The 13,299-nt window shown below is 44.7% G+C and overlaps 1 protein-coding gene and 1 non-coding gene across 32 annotated transcripts in view; both read left to right on the top strand.

Moving 5' to 3' along the window:
- The window catches only part of RBFOX2 (RNA binding fox-1 homolog 2), a 261,734-nt gene extending 249,113 nt beyond the window's left edge, over nucleotides 1–12,621 (top strand). For 15 of the 31 annotated variants that reach the window (XM_049694669.1, XM_049694668.1, XM_049694670.1 and 12 more), the window contains 4 exons: nucleotides 393–424; nucleotides 4,662–4,750; nucleotides 5,209–5,281; nucleotides 7,088–12,621. In XM_049694669.1, the coding sequence (XP_049550626.1) occupies nucleotides 393–424; nucleotides 4,662–4,750; nucleotides 5,209–5,281; nucleotides 7,088–7,142 (249 nt within the window). In that variant the 3' untranslated portion in view covers nucleotides 7,143–12,621. The other 16 variants (XM_049694674.1, XM_049694673.1, XM_049694663.1 and 13 more) reach the window with 3 other exon arrangements.
- LOC117199006 (U6 spliceosomal RNA) lies at nucleotides 5,859–5,965 on the top strand. Its single transcript, XR_004480183.1, has one exon. It is a non-coding gene; the product is annotated as a U6 spliceosomal RNA (small nuclear RNA).
- Nucleotides 12,622–13,299: the final 678 nt, after the last annotated feature.

The raw sequence follows: 13,299 nt of genomic DNA, 5'->3' as shown, positions 1-13,299 counted from the left end.
TTGAAGGCAGGGATGTGTTATGGATATGAGAAAGGATAGCACACAGGAAATACTTTGGAAGAGCACTGGATCAGAATGTATGGGTGTTGACAGAGGGCAAGCATACAGGTGAGCACTGCGGGTCAGAACTGAATCAGGAAGGTTGAATTGGGGAGTGATATAGCATTGGGCTGTCCCAGTTGGGAGCGCTAGGAATCATTCAGAATGAATTACAAAGGAATAAGAAAGTAATTATTTTTAAAGGGGCTTGTGGATATTTGGACCAGGCTTAGCCATGCCAAATTTATCCAGCTGTCAGGTTCCAAAAAGCTGTCCGTGTGTGCCCTCTGACATTAGGGTGTGCTGTGGCCATGCTAATCCCCATTTTTTGTTTTATTTCAAATCACACACAGATAGAATCTGCAAACTGCTTCAGATCAAACAGGTCTGATTGTGTGTAAATACATATGTCCTTTTTAATTTTTATTATTAATGGTTGCTTCAGTTTTGCATCGGTGCATGGTTAAAAGCAATACACATCAGCTATCTCATGACTTCATATCTCCAAATGAATTATTTCTCCTCTTTTTTTGTTTGTTTGTTTGTGCAGTCAGCTGAAGAAATGTTAACATCTCACTCTAAATCTCTCAGTGGAGTCTCTGTTCCCTTCTCTGATATAACAGATGGGTTACTGCTTGTTATAATTATTAACATTGTGGTGTGGGCCAGGGCTAGGGTGGGCGAGATTGACTCTTCTTTGGGCTGGGGAGGGGCCAGTCGTTAGGGTCTGGAATGTTAACTCAAGTGGTGACTGACTGTTTCCGTAATACCAGGTCGTTGTGGCTGCACGCTCTAGTAATTGAGGCTGTGTACTTCACCGAGCTTGTGGTAGAGCCTAGGGCAAACCGCTGTCCCAAGAGAATGCTGGGATAGATAGAGTTAGCCAATCTGAGTCTGAACGTGGTGATTTTGCTGGTTGTTCTAGCTCCAGATGTTGGCATGCTTAGTTCTTAATGTGATTAATAAATGTGGCGCCATATCCCCTCCCCACGCCTGAACCCTGTCTCTCCTACCCGTCCCCCACCCTTGTTCTTTTTGAAAAACTTAAGAAACAGCAATGAAACCCTTGGTGTTTCAAACTGCACTTTGTTCTCATGTTCCATAAACAACTTCAGATTTGCTAATAGAAGTGAAAGTTGAAAAACAGTTTCTCAGCCTGGATTCTTTATGCATTCCAAAATCCAGAATAGAAATAAATATATCTGAATGTTCATTGGCTTATATTATGGTGAGATGTTTTGTTGAATAACCGGTTTAAAGCACCAGCAGAAATACTTTGGACTAAGAATACAGCTAAGAGGAGGAATCCATGACATACAACTTAATTTTTCTAATTTTGGGGTAGTCATCAATGAATTAGCAAATCAGTTTATTGCGATATTACCTGCCCATCCTAAACACAGACCCCTCCCCTTTAAAGGGCCTCTCTGTAGCACCATTATCATAAAGTAATCAGAAGAGTAGATATGTGGAAATATTATCTGCTTTTCTAAAAAATTAATGTAGTTTTTCTTAAAATTCTGTTGATATTCTCCTTGAGGCTTTTGTTGTCAGTAAGATATTTGCATCCCTGTCGTGTGTTCCTAAATTTGAATAGCGGAGAACCTCATCAAATTCAGGCTCCAGAGTCAGAGTTCACTCATAACAGAAGGAAAGGGCTGCAGATAGATTATCTTCGTTTCCTTCTGGCTTGGAGGGAGCCTTCTCTTCCACAGCCTGATCCATTTAAAATTGTCTTGATTAATAATAACATTACCCCCAAACCATTGAGGTTCCGATGGCTTCTTGCAGGTTGAGGAAGCTGAGGGGAAATGGCTATCAGTAACCTCATTCAGAATCTCCTTTTTTCCCCATGATTAGTCCAATACAGCTCAAATTTCATGATTTAATACAACCCCCAGCATCTCTGACACACCGAGACTTAACTGAGAGTCTAGTTAGTACTTTTATGAGAATGCATACCTCTTTCCCATGGCATAGAACTTCAGTTTTTAAATGTTTTACTCAGAAAGATATAAATTAGGCTTTAATTGCTTTTATTACCTTAATTTTTTCAATTTTTAGAGATTATTTTGGATTTTGAAGGAATGCTAAAGAGAGAAACCTCATGATGCTTGTTTGCCACATTATCCTCATTTACAAAGAAGTTTTACTAAACATGGCCCCTCTGTAAACTTCACACTAGCAAACTTTAATTCTAAACTAGTGGAATCATCTCTATTGATACCAAAAAATTGAGCCTTCAAGGTTCATATAAAGCTTAAAATTTCAACTATGATGATTAGTGTGTTGTTTTGTTTAACAATCCTTTTACTGTTTCATTTTTTCTTTAGAAGTTTAAAAGGTAAAGAGACACTTGAGTTAGTTTATACATAAATGTATATGCTTATGTGTGTATGTATGGCAGTGTGTATGTTGCAGCCTGGATGTACGGCTTTGCCCAGATCAGTCTGGCCTGCCTGTTCCCATAGACCTGGCTAGAATTCAGAGGAAGCCTGTGGATCACAGATAGCCCCCGAGGGTACTTCCTGCCACGGCCCTATCCATTACCATCTCATTGCCAGTGTTTGGTAATACTAATCAGAGCTTTCTTATTTATAGGAATATCTATGGAAAGATTTATAATTGAGAAAACAATGCTTACTTTTCCAAGTCATTCACTTGAAGAACAAAGAAGGAATAGTACAAAACCACTGAAAGCCAATCAGAGACTTTTTTTTCATGTATATTTGAAGCTGCTTCTGATGAATTTAAGGAGCATAAATTTAAAGAGCAGGAGTAAGCTTTCCCCCATGGTGCAGTGTCTTCAGTTAGAGAAAGCATAAATTATATAAGAAGTAAGCAAAAAGCTGTAGGAAGCTCTGAGAAGAAATCACAGGTATTTCCAGAGTAAGATTTGAACAGAAACAAAAGCAAGCTAGAAGCTTCCCTGTCAGATGGCTAAGAAGACAAGGGTCCCATTAGAAGATGGTTGTCTTCAATCCTAAGAAATGATACAGAAGTAAATTTGAAATTCTTCTGTAGGTTTAGCAAAAACTGAACATTGAAGGAATAGAAAGCAGAAAGTACAGGCCAGAAAGCTTCAGATGTCCATGAGAAAAGGACACAGTAATCTACAGAAATGAAACATGCTGTGCTCGCTGCTGAGGTGCCGTCCAAATGGACATAGCTGTATTTACCTATATTTGATGGGGAAATGACAGTAATAAAAGTACACACCTGAATTAGGTTTAGGTAAAAATAGATGAATTCTAGAAAGGTAAAGAAGAAGAAGGAAAGGTAGAGCTTGCCACTTTTTCAAATAGCCTGTCTCGTGTGGCATTTGTTGTTGTGATTATCTTTGAAAACCTTCATGAAGTATTTCACCCTGACATTGAAAACCTTTTGAGTATTTGGTTCACCTAAACCGAGGTGAAATAGCAGGACAGGGGAGTTGAAACTCTCTAGGACTGAGAGGATATCTGAACCCTTGGAAGAAAAGCTCCAGAACCTGCTGTGAGATGAGGATGTAAGAAGTCCCAAAGCCTTTAGGGAAGAAAAATAAATGCAGTTAAATGCTTGGGCGGGTGGGCTTCCTGATCTGTTTGAACCTAGTCCAAGGGTCCACAGCCCTTTGTAATCTGATTTGCCTGAGTCTGAAGTATAGATTGGACTTGGCAAACTTTTTCTGTAGGGGGCCAAGTGGTAAAGATTTTCGGCTTCATAGGCCATATGGTCTCTGTCACAACTACTTCCAAAAACAGGAGGCCAACTGCATTGGTCCACAGATGGAGGTTTGCCAACCCCTGATCTACACTGGTTCTTCCTTCTAAATATTGCTTGATTATCTTAGCCTCTTGGCAAACGCACTAGGCCACATGGAGCATAGCAATGTATGGGACCTTTCTTTATATACTGTAGTCTCTTAGCAATAGATCAATCCAAGTACGCATCAGAGAATCTGAAGTTAACACATATAAATTTAATGTTTTAATCTATAATTTACATTTCCTGTCAGGTAAAGTTCTCCCAACTTCCTGTAGGTATTTTCCCTGTTGAAAGTTCCAACGAAGACAGACCCAAAATCATATCTTCATTTTGGGGAGGGGGGTGGGCAGCGGGGGGATAAATTAGGAGTTTGGAATTACAATAGACACACTATTATATATAAAAATAGATAACCAACAAGGTTCTAGTGTAGAGCACAGGGAACTATACTCAATATCTTGTAATATTCTATAATGGAAAAGAATCTAAAAAAGAATAAATATATATATATGTGTGTAACTGAATCACTTTACTGTACACCTGAAACTAACACAACATTGTAAATCAACTATATTTCAATAAAAAAATGTTTTAAATCATATCTTCATTTCTTAAATTTGAGAAGAGGTTCTCCAGTGTAGTTTATTTTTGTTACAAATTGCAAAGCAAATCCCTGCCTTGGGTGGAGCTTAATTGTACACTAAGGAGTAACATGCAGACTGATGCAGTTTGAAACATTCTCTCCCCACGGATGTGTCTGTGTTCGTGTCTGTGTCTGTGTCTGCGTCTGCGTCCATCTGCGTGTGGGCGGGTGTGTGCTCGCCTGCCCCCCGGGGGAGAGGCATGTGTAAAGTCGGTTCTCCTCTCTCCTGTAGGGTGGATACGCAGCCTACAGATACGCACAGCCTGCTACTGCAACCGCTGCCACCGCCGCCGCCGCTGCCGCCGCCGCTTATAGCGACGGGTAGGTGCCGAGACGGGGGCGGGGAGCGCCAGGCCGCCCCGCGCCACCCCCTTTCCTTCCCCACGCTGTTTCCATAAGGGCACTTAGCCCCCGGGACTGCCTGCTGAGCTGGGTTTTCCACAGGCCTTCGGCCTGGACTCTATCCTGCCAAAAACCCAACGGCGCACAGGCTCACACTCCTCCCCTCCCTCCCGCTTGTTCCTGTGTGTTTCTGGCTTTGACCCCAATTTCCCTCTTCCTCATCTCCAGTGCCCTTCTTTTCCATTTTATAGAAGTAATTCAGAAAATTTCAGTTGCTGCCTTTAGGAGTAGAACGGAGAGATTTTTTCCATTCTGCCAGTTTTCTAATAACATTCCAAGACCAAGTTACAAGTCCTTAGCACAGTGAAACCCCTTAATTTTTTTTTTTTTTAATCACTGTCTTTCCTTTATCTCCCTGATTGGATCTCTTTTTCCAGTTATGGCAGGGTGTACACGGCCGACCCCTACCATGCCCTCGCCCCTGCCGCTAGCTATGGAGTTGGCGCTGTGGTAAGTAGATGTGCCTTTTATTTTTTCAAACGTTTTACTTCTTCTGACTTTCACCTACAGACTACAGAAGATCTAGGGAGGTGATAATTCAGCCCTTCTTCCATTGCCAAAGTGTTAAAACCAATAAGACTGTCTGGAAATTTCATATCACTTCTGTGTGTGTGCTGGTGTGAGCCGCCTGGCCTGGTTAAGGACGGCAGAAAGGAATGAGCAGTGACAGTCTGCCCTGAGTAACGACATTATTCGGGAGGAAGGAAGGGAACAGGTTGCTGTTTTATAATGGCTCAGATGTTGGACGCACACCTGTGGCAGAGTTTTACCGATAGGTGTTCTCAAAGACTTGGGGCACAAGACTCTCCAGTTTTCACAGTAAACTTTTCAGAGAACTTAACCTGTCTGCTTCAAATGCAGATGCCAAAGGATGTCCCTGCTATTCCTAAGCCTTCCAGCAGCTAGTACTAAAAATCACCAAGCAAATGCCTTACAAAGATATTTTATTACTAACATTTATGGCAAAATATGGTATATTTCTTAGAAGTATACAAAAGTCATAGAGCTCATCTAGCATAATCCCCCTGTGCTCGCTTCAGCAGCACATATACTAAAATTGGAATGATACGGAGAAGATTAGCAGGGCCCCTGTGCAGGGATGACATGCAAATTCGTGAAGCGTTCCATATTTTTAAAATAAAAATCCCCCTGACCAAACTCGAATCCCCCCTGCAGTATTTTTGTGTTGGCCTGGACACCTCTGGGGCCAATGACGGGACCCACTGGATTCAGCAAAGACTGGCCAGTCCACAGTGATACCTCCTTGTGCCAGAAGTTCTCTACCATCCACAGTGTCACTGGCCAACGGCCCGGAAACACAGATGACCGTGTCTGAGAGGGAGGCAGAACAATGGTCACAGTTAAGACATAAAGGATGTGAGAGAGCCTGCCACTTCCCACACTAAATCTCTACTGATGAAGATCTGTGGAAGGAAGTAGTAGGGTCCTGCGGGGGTATGGGGGGTGGTGTTTAGAACTGAAGTAGAGACGTATGATATAAGGAAGTGATGGGAATTCCTGAGGTTTTATTTAGTGCCCAAGTGATATAAGTCCTGTACTAAAAGAATGACCCAAGGAGCGATACGTTCCTAGGGAACTTTTGATTGAAAAAGATAATTCATTAGATTATGATTAAAGAAAGGAAAGAAGCCCACTTAAAACCCCAGTTTTACATACCATATATATATATATATATATACACACACACACACACACACCTGGTTGGTATTTTTTATAAATTACAGAGGAAATAGACTTTATTCGTTGAAAGATTAACTCAGGTTTAAATCCAGCACCATCTCAAACATGCGATGTGACAGAGATAGTGGTCAGAAGTAACGTGTTCTCCATTGTCAGGTAATGGGTAAGAAGGTAAGATCAGCAGTCTGCTTTAGGTCACGCTTGTAATAAGGTCGTCAAGGTAGACAAGACCCATGCTTTTAAAAAATCAAACTATTTACAGACTTGGTTTTAAACTTCATTGAAGTGCTCCTCTGTGCTAACTCACGTAAATAATGAACCATCAGCATACTCTCTCCTTGAGAATATCAGGTCAGCAGTAAATGTTTGGGCTGTGGTCTGAGCATCTTAGAGGCAGAAGTTGGTTTCCTGACCTCATGCACTAGACAACATCTAACCAGTTGATTTGAAGCTTCTAAGGAAGCTGTTTTTCCAAATCCCTCCTCAGGACATGTCTTCTTTTGTAATGTTTCTCTCATCAACCTTTTAATATTTTTGTGTCTTTAATTACTACAGGCGAGTTTATACCGAGGTGGCTACAGCCGATTTGCCCCTTACTGAAGTGACGTGAGACCCCTGCAAGTGGGACAGCCCCCCAGTTCATGAGGCCTGGCTATTGCAATATTTACTAGTAGAGGAACTCTATAGCAAGATGAAGAGGAAAAACAAACAAACAAAAAACACAAAAAAAGAGAGAATACTTTTTTATACCTCACTATGTTCTTTGAATATGTATTTTTCCTTTAAATTTCTGCCTTTAATTCTTTTGTTCCAAAGATTGTGCATTTTTTTCTTTTTTTCTTTTTTTTTAACTGTGGTAAAAAAAAAAAAAAATAACGCATTTCCATGTCTGTATGTCCGTGCTTAGCTTATTCTGTCAATCACGGAAGAGGCAGTCAATGAGGAAGGAGAGACATTAGGAGCTGATAAATGCGTCTGATCAGAAATCAGCAGACAGAATTACCAAAGTGTACCTGGTGCTGAGTGGCTGTGGGACAAGCAGAAGTGGAAGAGATCCCTCTGCAACAGGATATCCTTCTAGTCTTCTGAGTTTCTGGTCTTTGGCAGGCAATTCTGATTGGCTGTGGCTGGAATCCACATGCTAATAGACTATAGGAATGTGTGCTGGCAAAGCAGGAGAATCACTAAGACACTTTCCTCTCCTCTTCCCTCCTGTCTCCTCATTCTCTTTACAATCATCTTACACGCAAGGCCTGAGACAGTTGGCATCGTTTTTGGAATTATAGTATTAATATTTCCAGACATGTGCTCAGACTGTGGATAATAAACACCTCATTAGGAACCCAGTCTCGGAATGAACTCTGGAGTATGAAAAGATCACTCTTTTCTTTCCTGTAAACCCTAGCATTCCTGCTGGGCTGCTTTTCCTTTCACTGAACCACAGCTTAGCTCATCTCTCCTTTTATTAACACCCTGCTCCCATGTCCTCGAGATTCAGGAATTTAGGACCCAGGGACAGAAGACTAAATAGCCAGTGGCCAGATGTCCCCGAGGCGTCTGGGCAGGGCTTGAGGGCTAGAAGTACAGATTGTCACGCGCCAGTGAAGAGGGGGAGGGCAAGAAAAGGGGTGTCAGACGATGTCAGGTTAAGGCGCCCTGATATTCCCGATCTTTCTCTCGCATCAAAAAGTCAGTACAAAGTAGAAAACAGATAATAAAGGCTCTGGTGGCAAAAGATAAAGCCCCGAGCCCTAGACCAGCCGTCCCCGGAGGTCTCTGTGAGCAGGACATGTGAGGGCAGGCGAAGGCACTTCGTTCAAGCTCCAAAGCCATAGGACTCTTCATCCTCCAGAGCCTTTACGAGTCACTTCTGTCCACAGTCTGGAGCCCTCGTGGCCACTCCACCCAGCTTCTCACTATCCTCCAAAGACACCCAGCTGAGCACCTGGACCACTTGGTACTCATGAACACTACAGGACATGAAACAAGCCCCTGAGGCTGCTCCCCTCCCGTACAGGAATGAGGGTCTGAAATGGCCAGGATCTCATATGTTGCCAGGAGGAGTCATGTGGTGGCCACCACAGTGAGTCACTGCTGTCACTACCTGGCTTCGACTTATCTGTCGTCAGACAGGGGAGAAAGTGTTTCTCTTCTAGCTCTTAGCTGTCAAAGGCAGGGGTCCTGCAGCATTTCCAAAATGAAGCCATTAGAAAATAGAAAAGCACGGTCCGTTTGGCTCCCTGGTCTATTCACATTGGTACTAGGGTGACCTTTCACCCGAGGGATAGCTGCTAAAGGGAGTAAGTAATTCAGAGACATGGAGCTTCTGGTTTGTTATGGGTTTGTTTTGGTTTGTTTGGTTTTTTTTTTACTCCTGCCTCCACCCGTGTTCTTGACTGATACTGATTCATGTCCCTGAATTAAAATGACTGACATATGACAGCATCAAACATTCTTTGTAAGGAGAGGGATCTGTGGGGGGGGGACTGGCCTGTCGTGTATAATACATATCTTCTCCCCCTTCAGAATCCTCTCTCTCCTAATAACTGGGAGGGAGGCTTCCCTGAAACTAGGGGAGACATCAAGGAAGCTAGAGGCCTCGATGCAATTCTTACTGATTCTGGGGAGGAATGCACAGAATAGGGGACACCAGACTGCCCAGTCCGTTGGCCATTGTTAAGGGTTCCCCTCCCCAAGCCAAAGTTTGGTTTGTTGCTGTTGAGACAATTTTTGTTGTGTGTGTATATAAATATTTTAGTTTGGGGTGTGGGAATGGGATGTGGGGCTTTCACAGGTCTAGGGAATGGGGGCAGGGAGGATTTTTTTCTTTCTTTTGCTTTTGTTTTGAGGGAGAGCATTTACTGAGTGAAGAAACTGAGAGAAATTTTGTGTCCTGTTCAAATAGGGACCATTCTCAGAAATGGCAAGCCACTGCTCAGTGGAGGCAAGGCCAAATTCTAAATGGTTGTATCCATAGCAGGGGAGGAAAATAGGGCAATGAGTTCAAGAATTTTCTATTCTTTTTTTCCAGAAAGAGGGAAAGATGATGGGAAAGGCAGAGGAGGCAGCTTCCACAGCCCTTTTACAAGAGGCAGAAGCCTGAGGTTTGTGCATTTCAGTTCAGCTGGTTCTGGCTGAGGACTCCATAGGCAAGCTCTGTGTTTTCCAGCGGGCCTCTGCTGCATTTCCAGGGATGGTTTTAATACTGCTTCCTTCAGCTCCTTTTACTAAGACTAAACAGAGTTCTGCTTGTTATTAAAGGGCCTTTGGTTTTCAGTGTCATCACTGAGCATTGGGGCTCTCGAAGCATCAACTCCCCATCAGCTTTTGAACTTTGAGATCGCATACAGGCAACTTCATCAGAGGCAGGTTCCTCGAAGCATCAGTGCTTGTTTATTCCTGACTCTAGTTCCCACTGGACTAAGAAACTGAGTCAGAAGAGAGTATGGCATCTTGTAAGTTTGTTAGAGGATGCTGGTGAATAATTCCGGAAAACGTATCCATGCTGAATCAGTTGCGACAGCTTTACTGTAGGTCACGATGTGGACTTCTATACTAAGCATCTTACTCTTAGAAGCTGGGCTCCTTTCAGGAGCCCTCTAGTGACCACCTTTATCTGAATATCCCTCTTTCAGCCCAGAGAGCTGTCCTTAGAGCTTTTCCAGAATTCCTTATATTACATAGTTCAGCTCCCACTGACCGAGCTCAGCTGTTGTGATTCGTCACTTTTAAGGCTCTCAGTTTTTACAAAGCCCGCTGTCACCATCCTCCTTCAGCAGCCACAGTTGGAACTGAGCCGATATTATTCTTCCTTGAAAAAGAAGGGGACTGGAGCTCAGCTCTTAGTTTAAGGGGAGCTAGCGGAGCTCTATTCAGTAGAAATCAATGATAGCAGCTTTCTCTCAAAAGTGTGACTCCTCAGGGGCTGAACTGCTCTTAGTTTAGTTTCTACTTTCCTAGAGCTCTAGCAGATAAGTCGGTGAATCACTACCACCCTGTAACTAGTCACATAGCTTCCAGGTAGGAAGGAGGTGTAAACTCGGAATGGAGGCAACCCCAAGGATCTGCAGGAAGGGCTGGATGGCCTCCCTTCCTTCTGGCGGGAGGATGAGGCCAAGGGCGGGAAGCAAGGGACAGCCCAGAGGGCACTGTAAGGGAGGGTGGGGGGTGTCATTGGGACCGCCCCCTTTCACCAAGCCCAGCCGCTTCTCGGCTGCTTGCAACCCCCTAGCACAGAAACAGTTGCAGAATCGCAGACTTGTTTCCCCCAGAAAATAGGAGGAAAGGGACTTTGGGGGGTGGGGAAGGGGTAGTGGTGTTTTAAAAGCATAAGTTACCTGTTTGCACTGTTTTAAGATAGGAAAAAAAATAGTGGGCAAGGTGAACATCCAACGTAAATTTGTGTGTCTTTATTTTGTCATGCTCTTGAAAATGTTTGACCGTTTGTAGTATCCACCAGTGAAACCTGATTCTCTGTTGCATAAAACACGATTTTTTTGGAAATGTTACTGTCCGAAAGCCTCTTCCCTCCCTTTCCCCTTTGCTGTGTTCTTCCTTCATCCTCGCTTGACTGATCAACCAGGCAGTAGCCATCCAGGAGCTAGAGCGTGAAGCAGGGCCCTTCCCAAGTAGACTCTGGGTGTCCTAAGCCAGCATGTGCCCTCTGGTTTAGCGAGTGCCGTTGAGTCCCTGGCCCCCATCTTTAAAATAAGGCTTACAGACCAGGCTGCAGCAGGTTCTCAAATTCCCGAATCGGATGCACTAGGAAGGAGGGCGGAGGGGAGTCCTCGAATATGGCGGGTGGCCGCAGTAGCTGAGTTCTCCACGTTCCCGGAACTGTAGCCAGTTACAGATTACTCAGGAAAACGGTCGATCACTTCAGCCATGGTAGTGCTGGTTGGCAGGGCTTGGTAACGGAGAGAACTGCTCATTGGCCACAACTCAAACCTTGCCTTTAAGGGGATTGCCAGCCGGGGCCCCTCCGCCTGGGAGTGACACACGCGCCCGCCAGTGTGGCGAGGGCTCAGCTCACACCAGCCAGCAAAAAGGGAACAGCGATGCTCTTCTCTCCCCCCTACCACCCGCCCCTGTTACCAACGCCAGATTCCCAGGGGGTGCATATGTTTTTGAATTTTTTAAAAATGTTTTTTGGTTTGGTTTTTCCGGGGACTGATGAGTGCTTTAAGCAACGTCGATACCCCACCCAGAACCGCAGCTTTGTCCTTTCTTGTATTTTCTGTTCACAGTATTGCGTGTGTGTGTGCTTGTCCTGGCAGCTCATTTTGGCTGTATTATATATCGAGTGATGAATTGATCCTCCTTTTTTTTTCCCCGTAAGGGATATGAATTTTTTTTTTCTTGTGTTATAATTCTGCTTGTGAATAGCTGGAGCAAACCTGGGGCTGACACACGTAAGCTAGGGCTGCACAGTGCTGAGAGAGCCAGGCGGGGTGGCTTGTCCCTGACAGGCTGACCCACCTGAGTCTCTGAGCTTTTCAGTCCAAATCTCTGCAAGGCTAAAAATGCCACCGAACCTCCCCTCTTGTCCCCGCTCCCCGTGGCAGGGACGAAACCATCCCTACATGCAACGTGCAGTTTCTCCGGCCCCCTCCCATTGCCATGGCAAAACAGGTACCTATGGGGCATGGGGGCATCACATGGGATGCTTGTATAATCGACCACCTCGCCTTTTCTCCCCACTCCCCACTCCCCCACCCCCAAATCTTTTCCTAGGACACCCGAGCTGCTTGCCCAGGGTCCTGTTTCCCTACAAACTCCAGAGAAGCACCCAGGGCTTTGTGACAGTCTCTAATTCCCTCCCCTTCTTGTTAAGAATCATATTGTATAGTAGCTTTCAGACCATACAGTATTCATTGGGTTACTCCTATTATTATCAAGTAGCTGGAATTGTGAAGGTCGGAGTAGTTAGATCTTTAGCTTTTATTCCTTATTTTTTTGTATTACTATCCATGTGTATAAATTATTGATCATGTTGCTGGCTTTTATAAACTCTAAGCGAAGGAGGAGCACTGCCTCTGCCTTTGCAAATGGTAATGAAGCACTGTTTTTAAATAAAAGGAGAAACACCATTCTTCGCCCTGGCCTGCGTGTGTTGATCCTCAACGACTTCTGTTGCCCCCCCCCCATGCTCCAAAGATAGAACTTGCATTTGACTTTTGTAAGATGGAAAAAAGAAGGCGGCAAACACGACGCTCCCTGAATGAGATGAGGGGAGAGGGAAACACAGGCCCAGGCTGGTGCCATGGGACCTGCCCTCCGGCTCCTCCAGTCTTGGCAGGAGCTGTCTTCCTGCTTCTGCCTCTGAAATCTTCCGCTTCACTTCTTCCCTTTTCCATCCTCTCCTGGTGTCCTCGCTGCCGCCCTCACCTGCCTCAGAAACTGCCCTCCAGGGGGCGCTTCCCGTCTGGCCACCTGTCACCTCTGTCACCTCTTCTCCCCTGGCTCGGGCCACCACCCAGGCTCCCACACCTTTTCCTTCTGTATGGGGCCTGGGCCTTTTCCTCCTTCCCTGGGCTTCCTCAGCCACCCCTCCTGCACTGGTTTCTCTACCAGGAAGTCCCAAATCTCTGAAATTCCTCCTAAATCTGCAACTCCCTAACATCACTCAGATCGTCTCCTTTCCCGTTTCCGGGAGGAAATGGAGGCCACGGGATCTCCTTGATCTAGACACCTACTTGGACGCACACCCATCCTTTCCCGTCCTTCCTGTTTTACCGGGAGAGGCGTCTTCGGTCAGGCGCTGTCCC

The sequence above is a fragment of the Orcinus orca genome, chromosome 11 (genome assembly GCF_937001465.1).
Source record: "Orcinus orca chromosome 11, mOrcOrc1.1, whole genome shotgun sequence".
Lineage (NCBI taxonomy): Eukaryota > Metazoa > Chordata > Mammalia > Artiodactyla > Delphinidae > Orcinus > Orcinus orca.
This window is presented reverse-complemented; position numbering and strand designations above follow the sequence as displayed.